The sequence below is a fragment of the Podarcis gaigeae genome (assembly GCF_964106915.1).
Source record: "Podarcis gaigeae genome assembly, chromosome: 14".
Classification (NCBI taxonomy): Eukaryota; Metazoa; Chordata; class Lepidosauria; order Squamata; family Lacertidae; genus Podarcis; species Podarcis gaigeae.
The window spans coordinates 29,351,112-29,373,499 of record NC_139690.1 but is presented as its reverse complement, the minus strand read 5'-3'; the positions used below and the strand labels follow the sequence as shown (position 1 = coordinate 29,373,499).

The following is a 22,388-nucleotide window of genomic DNA, read 5'->3' as shown; positions in this document are numbered from 1 at the left end:
TTGCCATCAATCAACCTCAAAATGTGTTTGAAAGCAGGAATGAGCCAAGGCTGAGTGTCAGAGAGTGGCTCATGACTGGGGCAAAGCAGAGAGTAGGGTGTCCAGGACCTTTGTGGAGGCAGATGCTTGCACCCCTTCACTGGCTCTGGCTGTTGGAAGGACCCTGGCAGGAGTCCCTTTCAGCTTCCAGGGAGGCCCCGAGATCCTTAGCTCCAGCCCTACCCGATTTCCCGGGGAAAAGATCACACATGCACAGACACAGGCTGTTCCTTACAAATATTTTATTAAAGGCATTTCTCCCCTTCCACAGTTCCCAGGGGCTGGTCTCGGTTGTTAAATTATTAAGCTTAAAAACACCACCACCATATATTGCACATGAGCCAAGTCTTTTTTTCCACTCCTTCCTGCTTGCCACCTCCGCCACAGCCCTTGCACCCAAAGGGCCCTGGATCAGGTGAAAGGGGGCCTGTCGGGAGTCCAGCACCCTTTTCTCATGGCGGCCAGGCAGATGCCTCTATGGGGCGCCCGCAAGCAGGACCTTAGCACAACAATAGAAGTAGCCCTCTCCCCACATGTGATTCCCAGCCGCTTGCAGTGAGAGATGTCCTGCCCCCCAGTATTACCAGCTTCTCCAGTGGATGGACCTTGCAAGGGAGGAGGTGGCAGCAAAATGTACCCTGATAAGTGCACCTGGAAGGGCTGGGGGTGCAGGTCTTTTCAGAAGCAGGATTAAAAGGCACCCCTTGAGAGCCAAGGCTGCTCCTTCTGCGAGGTGTGCTCTCAGAACCAACCTTTACAGCTTTGGGACAAAAGCAAAATCTTGAAGGCAGCACTTAGCTCTGTTCCAGGCCAGCTGAAACCAGGGAGCTGCTTTCAGCTACAGCAAAAGGGAACCTGGATCTTACTGAACCCACAACCATCTTCTGTGCCTGAGGGTCTAGGTGCAGCTGGACTTGTCCTTTCCCTAAGGAGTCACAGCTTTCTGCCACACAGTCAGCAGCTCTTGTCTGGGGGTCCAAGGTCATGGACTAAGCTCCCACCTCCAGACAGGAACTGCCTTCGGACACCCAAGCATCACGACAGCAGCCGCCCTGGCGAAAAGCCTGGCTCGCCCCCAGCGAGGGGCAGAGGGGGAATTAATACAGAGACGGCATCAAGTGTCTGGCTAGCAGAATGGCAAAGCACAGAGCAGGTGCAGTTCTGTTTGGGGCAAGCGGCTTCTGTCCCCCATCCCGCCAGAGGGTAAGTCCAGCCGCTGAGTCCAAGGAGCAGCCTTTCCTGCTGGCGTCAAGGGCATCACTGGGTTGTCCGGACCTCCAGGGTGTCATCCAGCTGCTCTCCAAAGGTGCTGGCCAGCCGTAGGGTGCTGTAGTTGGGTGGGGGGGTCCTAGGGGGTGGGTGCTCCAGCGAGAGGGGCAGGCGCATGGCTGTGTTGAAGGTGGGCAGATCGTCATCGTCTGCAGTGCAGGCTGGGTTGTCGTGGCCCTGCAGGCCATTTTGGGGGGTTGATTCTGCCTCTGCCTCTTCCTCCTCCTCCTCCTCCTCCTCTTGATCCCTGTTCTTACCCCGCCACCACTTCTTGGCCTTCTGCCAGTGGCGGCGCAGGATGATGCAAATGGTGTCGAGGAAGAAGACCTCCACAATCTCAATGACACAGACCATGGAGCAGCTCATCCAGAGGCCCAGCTGGCCCCCAATGTTGGAGACAAGAATGACGGGCTGGAAAGGGACAGAGGGAGCACTTCAGCACCAGTTTTCCCCTTGGGGGTTTCCTGGCAGGGTTTAATTTCTACACGGAGAAGTGTTTCCCTGTATGGTCCATGGACCACTGAAGGCTCCCCACTCCCCTGGCCACTGAAAGGACACTCTCTCCATTCCACTGTCTCCTTGCCCCACCCAACCCTACTAGAAAACACTTGGGACTGAACACGGGACCTTCTTCGTGCAAAGCAAATGGCCCCTGAATGATGGCCATTGTTGGATGCTGCCTTCTACTAAGCCAGAAAAGCGGCTTGTCTTGCTCAGCACTGACTGGCAGTGGCTCTCCAGGGCTTCACGATGTGTCTGCCTACCTGGAAACATTGCCAGGGATTGAACCTAGAGCCTTCTGTTTCCAAAGAGGGTGCTCTACGACCATGGAGCTGTGGCTCTTCTCTCCACCACACTAGGGCAAAATCTGCAGGTATGGTGGAAATGGATCCCTCTTCCTGCCTCCCTCCACCAACACAGCCAGGCTGGGGCCCATGGGGAGATGATTCTCCTTAACAGTTCCAGGATTAGCTCCTTCCTAAGCCTGAGTGGAGGAGTCCCTCTTGGCAAGTGCCCTCCCAGAAGGGGCTACTCAGAAGTTGGCCAAAGGCAACACTCACATCATTTGCTGGATTCTCCTTGATTTCCCTCTCGTTCAAGTCTTTGTAGAACACCACGAGGTTTGCCAGGTCTTCCCTGAGAAAATAAATTGTGGGGAGGGGGGAGAGAAGGAGAAGTTGAGCTGGATGAGGCAGGGCTAGTTGGGAAGCAACAGTGTCCCACCTAGGACGGACAGCCCTGGCTTCTTATGGGATGTGTATATGGGGGACTTACTTTTTAAAGGTCTCACCACGGTTGTTCCATTTATCCCATGACAGAAGTTTCAGCATCCATTCCTTTAAAAGAAGAGAGCCGGAATTAATTGAACACGCTCAAACATCAGAAAAGTCGTGCCGCTGGGTAAGGATCCAGTCACAAAATCATCGAGTTAGAAGGTACTCAAAGGTCCATCTAGTTCAACCCTCTGAGGTAAGAATCACAGCTGAAGAATCCCTGGCAGATAATCCATCCACAGATAGCCCTCTCCAATGAAAGAGAGTCCACCATCTTCCGAGGGAATCAGTTCCACGGTCAAACAGCTCTGACCCTCAGAAACTTCTTCCTGAAGTTCAGTCCAGCTTCCTGTTCTCCCAGTGGCTTGCCCGATGCCCCAAAGGGAAGAAACACACAAGCAGGACAATTGTGTGGTCTCCTCTGTGATCTTGTCCTTCCCATTTGCCACCCCCCTCTCCTCAGGGCTTTGGGGGCCCCTAAAATTGTGCTGACAAGGACCAGCCCCTGTGCCTAGGGTAGGGCCCAGACTTGCCTGTGGCAGCCACCACCGCTGCCCCATCTCCTGGACTCCTATTCAAACGTGTCACACACTAAAAATCATGGGTGGGTGGGGCCCTTCAAAGCCCCACAGGCTGGGGCCCAGCTTAGCTGACAGCTGGCCCTGGGTCTGACTCTTGCCCTCCACTGCTTCACTCACAGCTCTTTCCTTGCAAACCAATTCCCTGCCTCCGTCCCTTAGCCTGGTCCTCCCATGGAGTTTAGGAGCTCCCTGGGTAGGGCAGGATTTACACATAAGAGAGGGCTTTGCATCTGATCTTGTGCCTGTACAGGTGAACATATGGAAAGGGCACATTCTTTTTAAAAATTTTAAATGAAACAATTTGTTCAGATTCTTTAGAATACTGCAAGGAGGTGGAACAAGTCTTAATTCCAGGGGACAATCTAATAGTTAATTGGGTCTTGGGGTGTTCACATTCCAGAAAAAGGATTTGTCACAGTTTATATAAATAAAATAATAATAATAATAATAATAATAATAATAATAATAATAATAATAATAATTAAATGCCCACCCATCATCAGAGGTCACGGAAATAAACAACTATTTGACTTTTAGAAGACATCTGAAAGCAACCTTATATAGGGAAGTTTTTAATCTTATAATTTTTTAATATTGTATTGGGAGGAATCCAGGTTGGCTTGGGCCACCCAGTCTGATAGGATAATAATAATAATAATTAGTAATAATAATAATAATAATAATAATAATTTGGAGACAAGACACCACCCCAAAATAATTTATAGTATTAATTCCCTCCAGAAGTAGAACTTCTGGATCTTTCTTTTTTTTAAATTAAAAAAGTATTTTTTATTGAATAGAACTTCACAAGACAAACACATATGTAAAAACCAAACCAAACCCAGGCGGGCATGGGATGTTACATTCACAAGAAGAAATTATAAAGCTCTTTATCCGGATACTTGCGATGAGATGCAGAAAGGTAAGTGAAAAGTCCCGTCATAAGAAACGATAGAACAAGGGGTGGGGCACACCTGACTTGCAAGATATACAGAAACACAAACCTATGACTGAAACCTATGACTGAAACAAGGAGTACCTAGGATAAAATGCTCTATATTACATTAAGAATTTTTTTTTAAAAAAAAACAATTAGGTGTTACTTATCCCAGTTTTCTCAACATACTTGTGGAAGGGCAACCCTTTGTATCTTGAAGCATGATGGCAACGTCATCAGCAATTAAGCTGAGGAGGTGTTACCTACTGCAAACCCCTGGATCAATCTATTGTTATAAAACTTTATAGCATTCCTTACAATACAAACAGGCCAAAAACCAAGACACCATCTTCCAAGGCCGCACTCTCACACAAATCATTTGACCTGCATTGTTCATGCCCCCCCCCCAAAAGTGTTTTTTTGTTTTTGTTTTTGAAACAGTGACCAAAAGTATTTACTTTCGAGCACCATGCCTGAAAAAGTGCAGCCCAAAATCATGTGAGATCACGGCAGCCATTTTGGTCACTGTCTTTTTGTGAGAGAGAAAACGGGGTGTCCCACTTTTTCCGGGACAGTCGACAGGTATGTTATAGCCAAGTTTTCAAGGGATAAAATGAACAGGAAGGAGGAAAGGGGGTGGCCCTCTTTTGTGCAGAAAGAGCACCACATCCTAGGCAAAGGGAGGTCAAGGCAAACTGACTTGTGGGGGGGGGGGAGACACTCACCTGGGAGGCTGAAGAAGGCCACTGGGCAAGGCTGGTGGTGAGGGTCCACTCTTTCAAGCTGGGGAGGCAAGGCAGGCATTGAGCAAGCAGGGAGGGAAGGACTCAGCACCCTGATGGCTTCTCTGGAGACCCCAATGGCAGAAGACCCGGCCCTGTCACCCTTTGGAAACCCACCCAAGTCAAGGATGCAGGAAGTTGCCATTGGTGTAACTGGAGCCTGGAGCATTCTAGTTGTGGGGTGGTGGTAGAGGGATGGTGGGGGGGGGGACAACTTACCTGCAGGCCTCTGTGCAGCTCCCCTGGCAATCCAGCTGCTCCTTCACAAACTTTTCATGCTGTTTGTAGTAGCAATACACTGGAGGAAGAGGAGAGAGAGAGAAGGGAGGCTGTTAGGAGCAGCCCAGCAGCCTCCACCAATCCTGCAAAATCCCAGCGTGGCTGGGGAAAAAGGTCTCAGGACAACCGCAGGACAAAGGCAAGCTCCCACTTTGTTGAGGAAGCATCTTGGGCAAGGAGAAGGCAACAGCATGGCCTTCACTCCTGCCTTCTGCTGTGAACGAGCAAGGGACTCCTGCCTTTGGAAACCTCCTGAGAAGCTGCTGCAGGAAGGGGACTGTGAGCAACATCAAGGAGAGGGGGTGTTCCTGCGACCCAAGAGAAACGGGTCCAACCTCCTTGCAATTTTGGTATGGCTAGAACGGAGTCATCTTGTTAATGCAATCTGGCTTTATTTATAGCTCCGAAATGTGGGTGTGAGTGTTTTTCTTGTATGTTGCTATATTTGCTGTTACGTTGTTGTTTCAGGATGCTATTGTGAAATTGTTCCTGCGATGGTTGATTTCTGAGATGCAATTCCTGCTTGAAGAGCTGCTTTGGGCACGATTCTTTTCATGGAAGGGTGGCATAACAAAGGAGATTCCAACTAAAGAAGGAGATTCCAGCTAAACACCAGGAAGAACCTTCTGGCGCTAAAAGCTGTTCGACAGGGGACAGCTCTTAGCGCCTTCAGACAGAGGCAGATTTAGGGGAGCATGACTGGTTCACCTGCACTGGGCACTGAGCTGAGAGGACACTGCAATAATTGGGGGGGGGCACTGAATTTTGGCATTGCCACTGAAATTCGAAAGCCCAAAGTTCACCACTTCATCGGAAGGTTTTGGATTTTGGAAAGCAGAGGTTGGATGGGCATCTGTCAGGGATCCTTCAGCTATGATTCCTGCGCTGCATGACATTGGGTGGCCCTTGGGGCACCTTCCAACTCTTCCAATTCTATGATTCTATACAAATAACATGATGATGACAACGGATGATGAAGGGCAGCTTGGCAGCAGGCCATGTAAGCAGACGTGTGCGGAAGGTGAGAAGGAAGCAGGAGCCGCCTCTTCTGGTTTAGGCCCAGAGCTATGGCTTCCCAAGGAAGGGCGTTTTCTCCTGAGGTCATGGATGGCAACAAAGAGCTCACATTGGACTCAAGGCAGAGTGGGATGCATTCCTGGAAAGAGACCTCTCAGAGAAACCTAAGCCCCCTCTGGGGGAAGGGGGCCCTTTGACCCAGCTCCTGAGGAGAGCGGGCAGGTGGATTGATGGGAAGACTTACTCCAGTCTGGATATTTCTTGTAGTTGCAGAACTCGGCATTATCGGGCAGGGGCTGGGCGTACTGGGCACAGCCGCACTTTTTCACCATCTCATTCTGGAAGCAGGAATGGAGGCAGGTCTGCGAGGGGGAGAAATCAAGCAGGGTGTCTGTCAGTGCGCTCCAGATGTTGTGGACTACAACTCCCATGAGCCCCCAGCCAGCATGGTCATTTTGGACTACAATTTCCATCAGCCCGAACCATTGCGGTTGCTGGTGCAGGCTGCACGAAACCATGAGGCAGAGAGGTCCTGGGGCTCCAGGCTGCCTGGGTGCAATTTACCCCCCCCCCCCCGGTATCCCTTGGGGGGATGCAAGAGCATGGGATCACTTCTCACAGTCCCACACCCCGGCCACCGCACATGCCTCACCTGCAAAGAGTAGGTTTTGTTCTTGTATAGCTTCTTCACATTGACGTCCGACCCGTCCTCTTTGCAGTTGCTGTATGGATAGCCGAGTCTTTTGGACTTTGTCTGTGAGATAGAAAGGAAGAACTCTGTTGGTATGAGCCTGCCAAGGTGGGGTGTGTGATGGGAGAGGGGTGTGTGGGGCAGGGAAGAGGCATCCTGGGTTGCGCTTGTGCTTCTTCCTTTAATCCCAGATGTGTGGGTGCTGGAAAGGCACTTTGCACATGCTCAGATGCACTCTATTGTGTGCTGTCAGGATTTACTATCCCAAGAGGCCGAAGCCAGTCCTGGCATCCCAAAGGAGGTTTGGCAGGATTTACATCCTGAAAGATCTGTAATAAATAAAAAAAAATACTTGGCAATGGTCAGGGTTGAAGCAGATGTTGTACCCCTGAAGTATGGATGAACTCCTTCATAAGACCTGACAATGTCTTATGTATATCTAATCTTTCATTGGGTAGAAACTTCATAGTTTCACTTTCGGGGGTGGAGTGAACATCTGTGGTCCTCCAGGTATTGCTGGACTCCAGCCCCCATCATCGGCCATGCAAGTTCAGATCTTTTTTTCCTTTTAATGCAGCCCTGACCCTTAGTCACAGCCACACATGACAAAGAACATGGCAAAGAAAGTCTCCTTCAAAACGACCTCCAGCCAGCGCAGAGCTTTCCAAAGTGTGTGTTGCGACACATTAGTACGTCAGCTCAGTGTGTAGGTGTGTCACACTATAGTGGTATCTCGGGTTACAGACGCTTCAGGTTACAGACTCCGCTAACCCAGAAATAGTACCTCGGGTTAAGAACTTTGCTTCAGAATGAGAACAGAAATTGTGCCGCGGCGGCGCAGCAGCAGCCCCCATTAGCTAAAGTGGTGCCTCAGGTTAAGAATGGTTTCAGGTTAAGAACGGACCTGTATTACAATTTATGTATGTGTCCGTATCACTTATAAGGATTTAGTTTAACCTCCCGGTTTGCTAGTAAAACTGCACTACTGTGTTGCGAAATGATGCATGTCTAAAAAGCATGTCACCAACATGAAAAGTTTGGAAAGCTCTGAGCACTGGGAAGCCGTATGCTGGGAAGGGGGTTCCCTGTGCACCCGAGAGCAGAATCTGCCCCAGGTGACTGCTGCCCATCTGCTCCAGCAGCACCACTCACAAAGTGCATCCCGATGGAGGTGGCTGTGGCCGTCTCTATCTCAGTGCCGACGTCTTCGATGAAGGGATATTCATCCTGGCCGTGAATCACTATCTTGGCTCCCGTAGACGTCACCAAGAAAGGGTTGTACTCTGCTTCGTTTATATACAGGATCACCTGCAGCCCTGTGTAAAGGAAGGAGCGCAGGATTAGGCCAGTCTAGTGGAAGGTATGGGACCAAGAGAGGCTCCGGAGGAAGAGGAGGAGAAGGCGCTGTGGGGACGGGGGCCAAAAAAAGTCAAGGCACACGGGATGAGACTTGCCAGCTAAACTATTGCGTCTCCCGTTCTCTCCTTTGTTTCTCTGCGCAGCACCTGAAGCAGCTAACAAAATAAACGAATGCATATTTTTTTTAAAAAATGCAGCAAAAAATTTAGCCATACCAAAATGTAAAAATCAAAATGTAAAAACCAAAAATGTAATGCAGGCAGACAGATCAGTCTGCTGAGTTTGGGCAAAGCCAGGCAATTACTTGGCAGTAAAAAACAGTGGTCAGCCGCAAACCTGGGTATATTAGATTTCTGCGTTGCTTTCCACTACAAAAGACCTGAAGCAATTCATAATCGAAATCTTTAAACGATAAAAAAATAAATAAATCATGCAAATGTTAATAAAAACAGATCTAACAGTAGAATCGTATCAGTGATGCTGCCCCAATGCCTGGCAAAAATAAAGCACATTTGGAACCAATGATAGCAGGTTTGACCCCAGGCGAGTCTCCCTGAAGGAGCATTCCATAGACAGGGAACTACAGCAGAGAAGGCCCCGTTCTCTCATCAGCACCCTCCGAAACTCCCTTGGAGGTGGCAGGTGTTGATGTCCAGGTCTGGGCAGATTTACCAGGGGGAAATGAGGTCCTTTGCAAGCCAGAAGGTCTCAGCTAAAGTGGCAGCGACTGGTACAGGAAATCACCTAACGTGTATTTGCAAAGTTGTGAACTTGCAAAGTTGTGAACTTAAGCCCCTCAAGAGCAGTGCTTTTTCCGGGAGGGGGGCATGTAGGGGTACACATACAGATTCACATCAGGCCACTAGGGACCAGCTACCCAGACAAGTAATATTTCAAATGTCAAATCTTAATGGTGGAAAAGAGGCTTGGATGCAAAATTCAGGTCAGGTAAGACTATCCATGGAGGGGAGGCAGGGGGCACGGAGGGAGGAGGAGCAGCTGGAAGCAGCTGGGACTTTGTAGGCTTCTCTTAGTTAGCTACTCAGGTTTTTTCATAAAATTTATCCACTGCTTGGTTGTAAAACACACACACACTCCTCAAAGCAGTTTGCAAAGAGGAAAATATAATAAAGTTATCACTGAAAGCAACTCTTGACAACATTTGAAAGGGAAGAACAGCAATAAATTAAAACAGATTAAAACACACATCCACATTCTACATGTCTGGGTAGGCTTGCCTAAACAAAACTGGTTTTAGCAGGTGCCAAAAAGAGTACAGTGAAGGCTGACTGATATCAATAGGCAGGGAGTTCCCAGAGTGTAGGTGCTGCCACAAGCAAAGGCTGATTTCTTGCAAATGTGGAGTGGGTGTTAGGTGGCATCTGTAACAGGATCAGTTCTGCTAGTTGAAGTGATCGAGTGGACATGTTCTCTTAGCACTCTGGATAGTGGTTACAGAGCTCAGGACAAGAATCTAGGCCCACCCACACCCACTCACAACTGAGATCAAGCAGGCAAACCATTTGGAGGGCTCCCTTACCATATTCACTGCCTCCGGTGGTTGTGTTCAGGATGCTTCCGTTCTGCCCACTGTTGAAGGTATAGCAGTTCCCGTGCATCGGATGGTGGAATGTCGTGAAGTTCCTGGTGCCGACCAAAGACATATTTATTTTTCAAAAGCACTTCACCCCACCTACTGTAGATAAACTCAACAAAAGAGCTTAAATTGCCCAATTAACATGAACTGCATTAGAAATAAACTGTTTCTGCAGGGACTTTTGTTCAGCTTCCCAACAGACAAGGACAAAGAGTTTTGAAATTATTTGGGTGACGCCCAACTCTTAAAAAATGTCATGGGGAGTGGGAGGCAGCAAAGAGGGATCTTTCTGGGGGAGGTGTGGAGGGTGTCGACACAGGAGCATCCCCCCTCAGTGATGGCTCCACAGGGAAGAATGCCTGGCACCATCAAGACTTAACCCTGGGGCCAGGCAAAAAACGTTTATATTCTGCTAGACCTTTGGGTTTTCATTATCTGTGGCCTCCTTTGGTGGGCGGGATGTTTCAGTCCTGCCTTTTAAAAATATGAATGAGTTTTAGGTTTTCGTTTTATGCTGATTTTAGAATCATATAATCGTAGAGCTGGAAGGATCTCCCAAGGGACATCTAGTTCAACCCTCTGCAATGGAGGAATCACAACAAAGGAATCCCTGACATAATGTACTGGTACGTGTTATTTATTTCTGTTGCTGTTCTAAGTCACTTTGAGTTATTCTGTTAAAAAATGAGAAACTAATAAGTTTAATGAGTAACAACAACAACAACATCTTAAGGGTATATGCTCCCCACTGAGAACATCTGGCGAGCACCAGATTGGGGAAGGATGGGTTAATGCAACAAGTGGCTAAGCAGGAATGGTGGGTTGAGCCGAGTGACGACTAGGCTTCCGCTTGCAATGGCAAGATCTTTGGCATGACTCACCACTACCCAGTTGGGAACCTGAACAGGCCTGTTCTCCCCACGGATTGATGGGGAAACGGATGTTTTGGGGAGGCAGATCCCAGAGGGTGGGCTGTAAAGCTGCCACCTGAAAACCACAAGGCAGACCAGGCGGGTGGCCATGCAGAAACATCCATATCTGCAGTCATAAGCTAATGGGTGAGACCACATTTTGGACACTGCTGCAGAAAGGGCACTGCCCTTGTGGCTTCTGTTCTGTACTCCCTCAGAGGTTCACCAGCAGAAGAACTCAGCTAAAACCTGCTCTAGCCACTGACCTTCACAAACCGTGAAGGCTTGAGAGGTGGTCTTTAAAAAGACATACATGAGGCGAGAGAGCTCTGCATTCAACACCTGTCCAACTGCACAAGGCCAATTTGGTGTGTATCACACTTCTGTCTGGCCTCGCCAAGGATGCTAGAGAAAAGCCCCTATTTTAAAGCCGCACTTTTAATTTACGTTAGATATGTTCCACCTCCAGTGCTGGAGCATGCTCTGCCCCCCGCTCTGTTCCCAGTGACTGACCTAGCATCACAGGAACGGCCGTCAAAGAAGCAGCTCAAGATGAGCTCCTCTGCCGAGTAGCTCATGTTCACTTTCTCTTCAGCACTGATTTGGGCCATGATGTTCATGTAATGTAGCTTGTACCACTCTTGGATGGCGTTGACACCCGAACTGAAGGTGTAAAGGGCACAGTCACTCTTGTTGTGGGAGTCACACTGGAAGGAAGAGAAAGCAGGGGCTCAGGCAAGCAGGCAGGCCGAGGGGCTGCCCCACAGATGCATACGCTGCCTTGCAGTGTGGAAATAGGTGGGTGGCTCAGCACAGAATAGTGTGGTGCAGTGGTTAAAGTGTTGGCCTAGGACCCGGGAGACCAGGGTTCAAATCCTGACACTCAGCCATGAAGCTCACTAGGTGTGACCATGGGCCAGTCACTGCCTCTTGGCCTAGCCTGCCTCGCAGGTTTGTTCTGGGCATTAAATGAGGAGGGGGAGAAGCACGTACACTTTGGACAAAAAGGGTGGGATATCAATGCAACAAATAAAATTACAATAATCGTTCAGAAAGAGAGAAAAGGCATGAGCACAATCCTCAGATGCTTGGACCCAGAAAGAAAATCTCTCTGATCCAGTCTTGGAACTGCAGGTGACTCGTAACTCTGCAGGCAAGGCATATTCAACTGTGAGACAGGAGGGACTCCTTGTCGCATTTGTTTGTTGAGCTAATTAATGTGTATACAGTATTTATATTTGTTTGCAGTAGGATTTATAACCTGCTTTCTGCCTCAGTTGGAGATGCCCAAAGTGGAGAACAACCAAGGTTGCCTGGCAGGGGCTTCCGCTGAGCAGGGACTACAACAGGAAAGCCCCCAACTCACTCCAGGCTGCAGGCTGCTGCCAGCCACATTTCAGGAGGCAAGTGGCACCTTTTCCTATGGTGAAGTCTGGGCACAATCCAAGGTGCAGGTCTGAGCCTGCAAAGGGCACTTGTTGAGCTCACAAGCCTGTCCACTGCCCTCCAAATGGACTACATCTCCCAGCAGCCCCAGCACCACATGGCCGCTTCATGCTGAGACTGATAGGAGCTGTAGTCCAAAACCTCTGGAGGGCACTGGGTTGCGGAAGGCTGTGGCCATGGGGATGGAAAATGATCCAGAAGAAGCCCCAAAGGCGCTGCATGGGGCTCCCCATCTCCTAAAGTTCCCTCCTGCCTGTGCCAAGCCCGCCGGCCCCAAATGTAAGGCTGGCACCCGACTCAGCAGAGCTGCATCTGGTTCTCCCATAGGCCACAGAGCAAGGCGACTCACCAGCTGGAATCCCACAATATCCTGGGGGTTCTTGACGCTGACGATGCTGGAGCCCCCCGAAATGATGTTGGCCTCCATGCGCCGTTTGGAACCAGAGGAGGGATTTGGAAAAGGCTGCTGGTGAGTGAGGTTTTCTAAATTCGTCAAGGGAAAGTATCTGTGGAATTTTCTGTCCTCGCTTGGCTCAGGATCACCAGCATCACGGCGCTCCCTGATATTACTTCCAGAAAAGTCATACAAGGACCTCAGCGCGTTCTCTGTCTCTTTGTCCAGCTCAGCCAGGTGTTTCTTGATGGCACTGTACCTATGGGGGGATAGACAGGGGATCTTGTTGCTACAGGGGGCAAGATCATTTGCTACAAGGAGAGTGGGGAGGGGGCCCCTGTTAAAATCAAATAGCCAGGATCTGGGTGCACCCACTCAGCCCAGCACTGGGCTCAAGGACCAAGACTGACACACAATTTATTTAAAGCAGACTTGTGCTTCAAAGTGGGCAGGATAAACAGCTGCCACTCATCACTCAACAGTCCAAAGATCTTCCTGCACTTTTGACACTAGGAAATATGTCTTATAATCACCCACCTTGCTTGGATATCTATTTGGGCATAAGATCTGCTTATATCAATAGGTATGTTTAAAGTGGATTGATGGACTGTACTTACTGTGACAACCCAACAAACAAGAACATAAAACGCCACTTTTCGATGAATGTAAAATCACCCCACCCACTCCCATAGTCCAGCAGCAAGATAACACAAGCCCCATAGTGATCAGGTTCACAAGCCGGACATTAACAGCAGCCTATGTGATCCTATGCAATGCAAATTGCAATGGAAATGTTATTATTATTCAAAACTCTCAAAGCGTCTTACACACCACAAGACACAAAATACATGACATTCCACCATGGCAATTGTTAACAAAAATACAGCTGCAACCGCCACACTCGTGTCACAGGTTTGCAGGGCAACATTTCCTATTTTGGGCATTTTCAAGAGAAGGAAGAATCCCTCCTAAAAGATTATTTTACTAGTTTCCCCAAAGAGGCCGGAGAGGCCTCCCTAAGCAGGGAGTTCCACAGGTGAGGGCTGCACACTCAGCAGGGCTGCTTTAGGGGATCTTAAAGCCCAGGGCGGGGAACTGTGAATTGGAGCTCTCTGAACACTCCAAATAATAATTAAATGCTGCTATTATAAGTTGCCATTATTTATTCCACCCAAGGCGTCACCTCCCTGACTCCACATTCCAAGTTCTTGAGCAGGACTGTGCTGAAAGCAGCCTGGCCTGATCCTGACCCTTCGCTGTCCCTGTCCACTGGCAGCCTTGGGGGAGCTTTCCTGGATGCTGAGCCTCACTTACTTGTAGGGGTTGATGTTACAGATGGTGACAGCTGGGAATGGGAGTGCGTGGAACTGGACCGTGACAGAAACAGAGGCTTTGTAGTAGTTGAGGACAAGCTGAGTGCAGTACCACAGGATCAGTCCCACGGCGGTCAGCGTGAGCAGGATCCACAGGAAGCGGCGCAGGCGCCCCCGCGAGACCACGATGCGCCGACAGCCGTGGGTGTTGGTGTTCATGCAGTACCAGTGCATCAGCTCCCGCAAGGTGGGCGCCTGGGGGCCGGTCACGGGCAATGTCTTCTTGAGCTTGGCCTTGATCTTCTTGGCAGGCGCCATGCTAATGGCCGACACTTTGGAGGGGAAAACACAAAGCAAAAATCAAGGATATTGCAGGCACCGGATATTGTAGAGCAGTGGTAGAAACTCAGATATATAAGCCAGGCACCCAGTGGCTCCTTAAACCAAGGTTGGAGTCGCCAAAACGGAATGTCTAGTTGCCATTTGTGGGCAAGATGGCTTTTCTTTTTCAGATGATGGACCGACTGTGATTCTCAGTTAAACATATTTCAAGTCCAGATGGCAACCTTGAGCTAGGTTAAGAGCTTAGAGAACTTAAAAGAAGAAAAGTGACTTGAAACCGGGAAAGCCCGCATATACGTATATTGGCCTATTTCAACCTCTTTTTCCTTAATGGTGTCTGTTCTGGCTCAGGCTGCACAGAAAAAGCATTTTGGTTCCAGAAACGCATTCCAGTTGTGCATATAAAATATAACTGATAGAATTCTACAGGATCGGGTATTGGTGTGTGAAAACAACCCAGATCCAATGATCTCCAGGTGGTGGAGATGTCAGGTGCTATCCTGGCGCCCAGGCATCTTCACTTGGTTGCAAGTGGTTGAAAGCCAGGTGCAAAAACACTGTTGTAGAACAGGGATGTCCAACAGGTCGATCACAATCTGGTAGTTCCCATCAAGGTTTTGGTAGATTGTGGCTGATCTCTGGTTCCCTTTCCTTAGGGTCACTAAAACTGACTCCTGCCCTGCCCTCCATTGTTATTTGATCTCTAGAAGGGAAGACAGAGCTTTCTCTGTGCTGCTGTTTTCATCCATAGCAATCTTTTTGGGAGTGACTTTACCCCTTTGTCCTTTGCCTTTAACCCACCCCCCACTCCCCTCCCCCCAAAAGCTATTTTTAACCCCTAAAAAGCTCAACAACTTTGAGCTGAATCCCCCCAAAACGGGGGTAGATCACTGCCAGTTTTTAATTCTGAAAGTAGATTGCAGTCTCTTGAGAGTTGGCCACGCCTGTTGTAGAGGATATTGTACAGTTGGAAAAGGTTCAGAAGAGGGCAAGCAGAATGATCAGGGGGATGGAGCAACTCTTCCTATGATGGAAGGTTGCAGCGTTAGGGACTTTTTCATTCAGGGAAAAGGTGAGTCAGAGGTGAATTACAGAATTGCAGAGCTGTAAGGATCATCTAACCCAGGAATATGTAGTTGCCCCATAGAGGGATTGAACCTGCAACCATGCTCTAACCAACTGAGCTATCCAGACCAGAGGCTTATAAAATTGCACATAGCGTTGAGACAGTCATCACACTAGAACTTGTGCACACCCAGTGAAGATGAACGTTGGAAGACTCAGAAGAGAACAGACAAAATAAAGCCCTTCTTCCTGCAGCACATAGCTAAGCTGTGGAACTCACTTCAACAGGAGGCAGTAACGGCCACCAACCTAGGCAGCTTTAAAAGAGGATTGGGCAAATTCGTGAAGGAGAGGGCTGTCAGTGCTACTGACCATGATGCCAATATCCTGCCCCCATGTTAGAAGGCTGTAATACTTCTGAATACCAGTTGCTGGAAACCACAGGAGGGGAGAGGGCTCTTGTGCTCAGGTCCTGCTTGAGCCTTTCCTGTAAGGAGCTTCTGGTTGGCCGCAGGAAGAAGAGGATGCTGCACCAGAAGACCCCCTTTGGCCTGACCCAGCAGGCTCTTTTGACGTTCTCATGGCAGGCTTAATCACAAAACCACTGCTGCACATCTAAAACCAGCCACAAACCTGTTTAAACTGTCAGAGGCCCCAGCTGAGCCACAGATACCCGTTGAGCCTTTAATAATACAAACACAGTGTCAGTAGGGACCTCAGAAGACATTTAGGCCAACCCTTTGCCAATGCTGGCACTCCACTGCTGTAGCCTCCCTGAAAGGGGTCTCCCTCCCCACCCCCCTGCCCCTTCTGACATTTGCTGGCCCCTCCTTCCTACTGCTAGAGCTGTTTTGCTCTTAAAACCACAGCCTTGCATTTGTGCTGTGTGTTCAGTACACCAAGACCAACCTCTGAGATGGGGAGGGGACCAAATAAAGACAAATATTCCTCTTCCCATGGTAAGACTCAGGCCTGGCCTGACTTTTATATCGCTGTATACCAGCCTGATAATTTTAGCAGAGGGAGGTCTATAAAAATACTCGTGGTAAATAAATAAAGTAAGAGCCAGGCCACTCCCCCTGTTAAAAGCCATAGGGAACAATCATCACAATGACTGGCTACTTGAGAACATTTCCTAGAACTGCGTAGGTCAGTTGGCATTGAATAAAAAAAAAATTCCAAGAGTTTACTGAAAGTGAAAGGGGAGGAGGACCTCTGCTGAATCTCCACGGAGCGTTTGTTTGCACAGGATGGGGCTGGTGGCACATTGAATGCCCAATGTCCGGCTGAGACCAACCGGGCCTCTCTCCCTCTCTCGTGTGTGGGTGTGTGCTTTATCCTCACAACAACCCTGTGAGGTGGGCTAGATGGAGAGGCAGTGACTGGCCCAAGCTCACTCAGTGAGATTCATGACGGAGTGAGGATTTGAACCCTGGTCTCCCAGGTCCCCAGTCCGACACACTAACCATTGCACCACACTGCACCTGTTTACTCTGCATCCCACGTACACCTACTGCGGGTTTGGAAAGTGGTTTACACACAACACTAGTCATATGCCATACCAATCCTGCCGTTTCTTATAAAATACTGCAACCTGACGCATTTCCCCTGAAACCAACTTCCATCTGAACGGAGGAAAAATCCCTGCATAACTGTGTTTTAAGCTAGCAATTTATGCTAAGACCCCCTGTTTTCAGTGAGTTGAGGATTGTGTATGCCACAAGACAAGGAGATCCTCCACTTGCAGTCTTGGTCCCAAAATACAGGTGGTCAAGGGTATTTATATTTTTATTTCATAAAATTTATATGCCACTCGGAAATCCACAAAGAGTAAAAGGGTATGTGGCAGGCCTAGATAGAGGAGTTGCTACACTTTGAAGAATTTTGTGAAACTCTGAGGCTTGCATCTCCCTATAGCTATGGGTGGCTGTTCAACCAGAGGATATCTATTTTGTTTTGATTCCTGAAATGGGTTCTCTCAGTAGTAAACACCTGCTTCCCATCAACATCTTTTATAGACTGGGATGAAAAGCTGTCTTTAAGATGCACGCACCTCTGGGAATTCCAGTGGTTCCAGGGGACCTTTTCCCACAAAGGGATTACCTTAGAGGCCAGAGGCTTCTCTGCTGATGGCACACAGTTCAGGGCAGCCCCTGCCAGCCACCCCCCATACGCAAAGGGACCTGCCTCCCAGCTGGGAATCTCACTTTAGCCCTAGAGAGAGCCAGCATGTCACAGTGGTTAGTGCTGGGCTAGGACCTGCAAGAGATCTTCACTGGGGGCCAGTCACTGCCTCTCAGCCTAACCTACCTCACAGGGTTGTTGCGGGGATTAAATGAGGAGGGGGAGAACCATGGATGCCGCATTGCGCTCCTGGGAGGAAAAGGTGGCATATAAATGAAACAGATACATAAGAATAAAAGGTGGAACAACCTTCCTTCCTCTCTCCTCCCTGCTCTCCAATCCCCAGAAAAAAACAGAAGAAGGAAATTTCATGGGAAATCAAGGAGCATTGCTGTTATAGCCCTGATACAACCCCATCTTCCTGTGACACCATCAGGAAGAAATGGTGCCACCTGGGATGTAAGGAAGTCTTCTGAGCGATGGAGAAGGAAGACAGAAAGCCCCCCTTCAACTGAGTCATTTGAGCTCAGCACTGTCAACACTGACTGGCAGGAGCTCTCCAGGATTTCAGGCAGGAGTCTAGTCTGTGCTTGGAGATGTCAGGGGGCTTGGAGGCAAGACAAGTAGCTCCAACTGCGGCAAATGAAACACTGGGGAGACCCCCTCTTCTCCCTGGGGAGGGCTAGTTAAAATGGTCGGCTCTGGATTCCTGTCCCCCATCCCCCGCCTCTCCACCCACCCCTTGGAGAGGGCAGACGCCTGCCCTGGGAGAGCCTCACTGCAGAGGAGTAAGAACACCAGAAGAGCCCTGCAGTGCTGGATCAGGCCAAAGGGGGCCCATCTGGTCCAGCCTCCTGGTCTCTTCTGTGCCTCTTCTGTGAAACCCTCAAGCAGGACCTGAGCGTAAGAGCAGCACTGCCCCCTCCTGTGGTGTTAAGCAACCGGTATTCGGAATAAATATATAAACAAATTATAGAATCATAGAGTTGGAAGAGACCCAGGGGTCATCTAGTCGAACCCACTGCAATGCAGGAAACTCAGCTATGGCATCTATGACAGATAGCCATCCAACCTCCAAGGAAGGAGAGTCCACAACCTCCCGAGGGAGACTGTTTCACTGTCGAACAGTTCTTACCGTCAAAAGTTTCCCCCGTATGTTTAGTCGGAATCTCCTTTATTGTAACTTGGAGCCATTGGTTCGAGACCTACGCTCCAGAGCAGGAGAAAACAAGCTTTCGCTTGTAAAAGAGGGCTAGACAGAAGCCATCGATAGCCTTCCCCTCCATATATTAGCTCAATCTTCTTTTAATGCCACGCCACCCAAAGCAGGGGCCGTCGCTGCCTCCTGCGGCAGCGAGTTCCATAGTTTAAGTCCTTACTTCTGCCTGTCCTAAATCTCCCCACAGCCCTCCGGTCGAGACTGGCTTCCCGCCCCCGGTTTGGACCCTCGGAGGTGGGCGCGCCTCCAATCTCCCTCCCTCCCACCCACCCAGGCAGCTGCACTTCCCAGCTTCCAGAGGCGCCCCAAAGAGCAGACCCGAGCAGCTCATCTCCGCCGCGTCTCACCTGCGGGGCCGCGGTTGACGCCGAGAGCCGGCTGGGGTTGCATGGCGAGGCTGGCGAGGGCGCAGCTCCTACTGCGGGATGCCGCGGCTGGCTCTGCTCTGGCCGCCCCAGCCCGCCCCCGGCCGGCCGCCACGCCTTCGCCAGGCTCGGGTTGCAATACGCGCCCAGCGCCCCCTGCAGGGTATTCGCTGCCCTGCCGCGCCACTCGCCCGCCGCTCCCTGCCCTGCAGCGGCCCCTGCCGACAACAAGCGTAGGAGCAGGCCGGCGCAACCCTGGTCCAGCAGTGGAGCAGAGAGAAAGGATTATGGTGTTCGTTTGTTTGTTTGTTTGTTTGTTTGTTTGTTTGTTTGTTTGTTTGTTTGTTTGTTTGAAAGAAGGAAAGAAAGTCTTGATCCATATCGTCAAAGTGGAGCAGCAGCTTTATATTATGCTGCATTGATTTGCTTCATGGTTATGTAGTTATTTAAAATAATTTTAGCCCTTTCTTAAGGATGGAACCCCAGGGGATGTTACATAGTTTGAAACTATATAATACAACTACAGATATATAATCAGTAAGAAAAGCCAAAAGAATGCAAGGAAACACCCACCCTCCTTGAAAAAGACAATCCAATACATAATTACAGCCAAAGCCAATCAACAATTGAAAAGAAGATCAAACTCAGGAAAAAGCCAGTGAAAAGAAGGGACTCCTTACCACCCCTGTCAGCCTGGTGCCATCCAGCTATTTTGGACTACAACTCCTATCAGCCCCTTGAAGCAACATGGTCCCCTGTCTCCCTCCTGCCTAACCTATATGCTCTCAGAGATGGGCAAGTGAGGCAAGGTAGAGGTGAGATGGACCTTTGAATAATCTGGTCCAAACCATTTAAGATTTTAAAGGTCAAAAGCATCACTTCAGAATAGACCAAGAAAATTGTCAGAAGAAGAAACAAACATTTTTCATCCCATAAATATTCTGGGTTTGGGGTTTATTCCTGTCCCTTGCTTTTGTTGCAGGATAGTGCAGAAGTTGGCAATAATGGCAATAATATGGTAACATTGGGGAAAGCAAATTATAAAGCAGAATGGAGGGTCAAGTATAAACCACCAGTAATGTGCTATGATTGTATCAATGATGTGTTGCAAAATACTCCCTTGCCCCCACAAAAGAGTCTGGAGCAGGGGTAGGCAACCTAAGGCCCAGGGGCTGGATGCGGCCCAATCACCTTCTCAATCCGGCCTGCAGACGGTATGGGAATCAGCGTGTTTTACATGAGTAGAATGTGTCCTTTTATTTAAGATGCATCTCTGGGTTATTTGTGGGGCATAGGAATTCGTTCATCCCTTCCCCCCAAAAATATAGTCCGGCCCACCACATGGTCTGAGGGACGGTGGACCAGCCCATGGCTGAAAAAGGTTGCTGACCCCTGGTCTGGAGAGACCCATAGAAAACTGATTTGGGGTTTGTAAGCAAACTGTATTTGGGTGGGCTGGCTGTTTCTCTGCATCAATCCAATGTGGCAGCAGAGGACCTTAGGCACTTCAAAACTCCAGCTATGCTCAACTTGTAGACAAATTCAAATATTACAAAACATCACAAATCTCTTGTGACCTCCTTCCAAAGGCAACCAAGCACAGGAAACCACTGATTCTATGGAACATGCCACCAAACAAGCAGGAGTGAGCATAGCAATTGGACATTTAGAATGGATAGATGAGGAGAGCGTGGGAATTTCCCATCCAAATTAGTCCATAAGTAGTCAATAAACAAGGGGAATATGGGATTTCTTCTCCTATGTGAATACTCAGCAGGGATTGTTGTTGTCAACCATACAGTTTTGGAACTATATAATTAGATATGTATTTGATGGTGAGGTGTTTCTACAATGAGGCATAGAAGAAAAACAAGCCCCCCCTCTTTTGGCTGAAGAAGGTGGTAAAAATGCTCCAAATAAATGATTCAGTGCAGTGTGTCATTAATATTTTCTCTCAGCCTACAATAATTGTGGTTGTATGAAGTATGGTGAATGCTGACATTCACATGAAGGTTAACAGCCCTCAGGCAAATGCTGGGAATGTCTGCAAACTCCGAAATGCTGGCGATTGTTTGAAAAACATAGGATTGAATAATGAATTGTGTGTGTGTGTGTGTGTGTGTGTGAGAGAGAGAGAGAGAGAGAGAGAGCCATTCACAAGACCTATCTTGGACTGTTAGTTTTTAAGTTCTACAAGACTCTTTATTGTTTTTGTTGCAACAGATTAGCACAGATTCTCTTCTGAAATGTGAATTTAACATTTGCTATGTTTGAGGCTTTCAGTTTAACATATGCAGATACCACTGGAGGGTGGTTCATTAGGGTGAGCCTTGGTCTGCCCTGCCCAGCCCTACCTTCCTGCCTTCTGACAACCAGTCCAGAGGGTAGCAATGCCTATCAAGTTCTTCCTTTATAGCCCCAGTTCTGCCCTGGTAGAACTCAGCAGTTCTACACTGAACTCACTCATTGGCTCTGGCTCCCCCTACTGTTGACCTCCTTCCTTAAACTCTACCAGACTCTGTGAACAACAGCCACCCACTGACTGATACATAAATATATGTGATAACTTCAGCAGTGCCACCCAACCACATAACACACTGTAAAGCAGTGGCAGTCTGATCACTCCCAAATCATCTGCTTCTTGTTTTTAATAGATCCCATGTGGTTCATCGATGCCTTTACAGTTGCAAAGCAGGAGGAGGGCACATTCAAGATTACAGATTACAGATCTTGAATGAAGACTGAAGGCATAACTGAGGTTGGGGTAAGCTGCAGCTTGTCTTCATACCCTTGCAGAAGCCTCTGCCAAAGATGCCAAAGGTTATCTCCAAAACAGCAGCGCATCACAGGAACACATCAGACAACCTTCAAGCAGTAAAGCAGAGCTTTCCAAACTTTTCGTGTTGGTGACACGCTTTTTAGACATGTGAAACAGTCATTCAGTTTTACTAGCAAACTGAAGGTTAAATAAACCCCTTTCCAGCCCCGGGATGAGCGCGGGGAGCATTCGCACAACACACCTACACACTGCAGCCGACACACTAACGTGTAGCGACACACAGTTTTGAAAGGAAGTGGTTGCTCCGTAGGGAAGAACTAGGAGCACTGATGTTGCTGGAGTCAGCGATGCTGCAAATGTGTGTGCGTGTGCGGGGGGATTGCTGTGTTTGCTGGCAGAGGCTGGTCCAAGTAATCGTTAAAGAAATTGGAGTTCTTGTTGAAAATACACTGAAAATGATATACCAAGAGCTCTGGCCACAAGTTTCAATATAAGGAATAATTCCTACTCGAGAGTTGAAAAGAAAAACGTGTATATTCTGCTAAGAATAACAGTTTTAAACTAATAGTAAATTTAAACACAACGTGTAAGTACGACAGTTTTAA

General features: G+C 48.7%; 1 protein-coding gene across 1 annotated transcript; it reads right to left on the bottom strand.

Annotated features, from left to right (window-relative positions):
• Positions 1–266: 266 nt before the first annotated feature.
• Positions 267–19,100, bottom strand: SCNN1G (sodium channel epithelial 1 subunit gamma). The gene is made up of 13 exons (XM_083711986.1): positions 18,987–19,100; positions 13,891–14,221; positions 12,532–12,835; positions 11,250–11,443; positions 9,769–9,872; positions 8,022–8,185; positions 6,831–6,932; positions 6,423–6,540; positions 5,102–5,180; positions 4,826–4,883; positions 2,584–2,645; positions 2,370–2,445; positions 267–1,719 (listed from the first exon to the last, which is right to left on the bottom strand). Exons 1-13 carry the CDS (start codon positions 19,027–19,029, stop codon positions 1,297–1,299), a joined length of 2,058 nt encoding a protein of 685 aa, XP_083568112.1. The 5' UTR covers positions 19,030–19,100; the 3' UTR covers positions 267–1,296.
• Between the last annotated feature and the right edge of the window lie 3,288 nt (positions 19,101–22,388).

Coding starts and splice junctions, on each gene's coding strand:
- SCNN1G (XM_083711986.1), bottom strand. CDS start 19,029: ATGCAACCCCAGCCGGCTCTCGGCGTCAACCGCGGCCCCGCAG. Junction 11,444..12,531: donor ATATTGTGGGATTCCAGCTG/GTGAGTCGCCTT, acceptor TCTTCCTTCCAG/TGTGACTCCCACAACAAGAG. Junction 2,646..4,825: donor GGCCTTCTTCAGCCTCCCAG/GTGAGTGTCTCC, acceptor CTTCTTTTAAAG/GAATGGATGCTGAAACTTCT.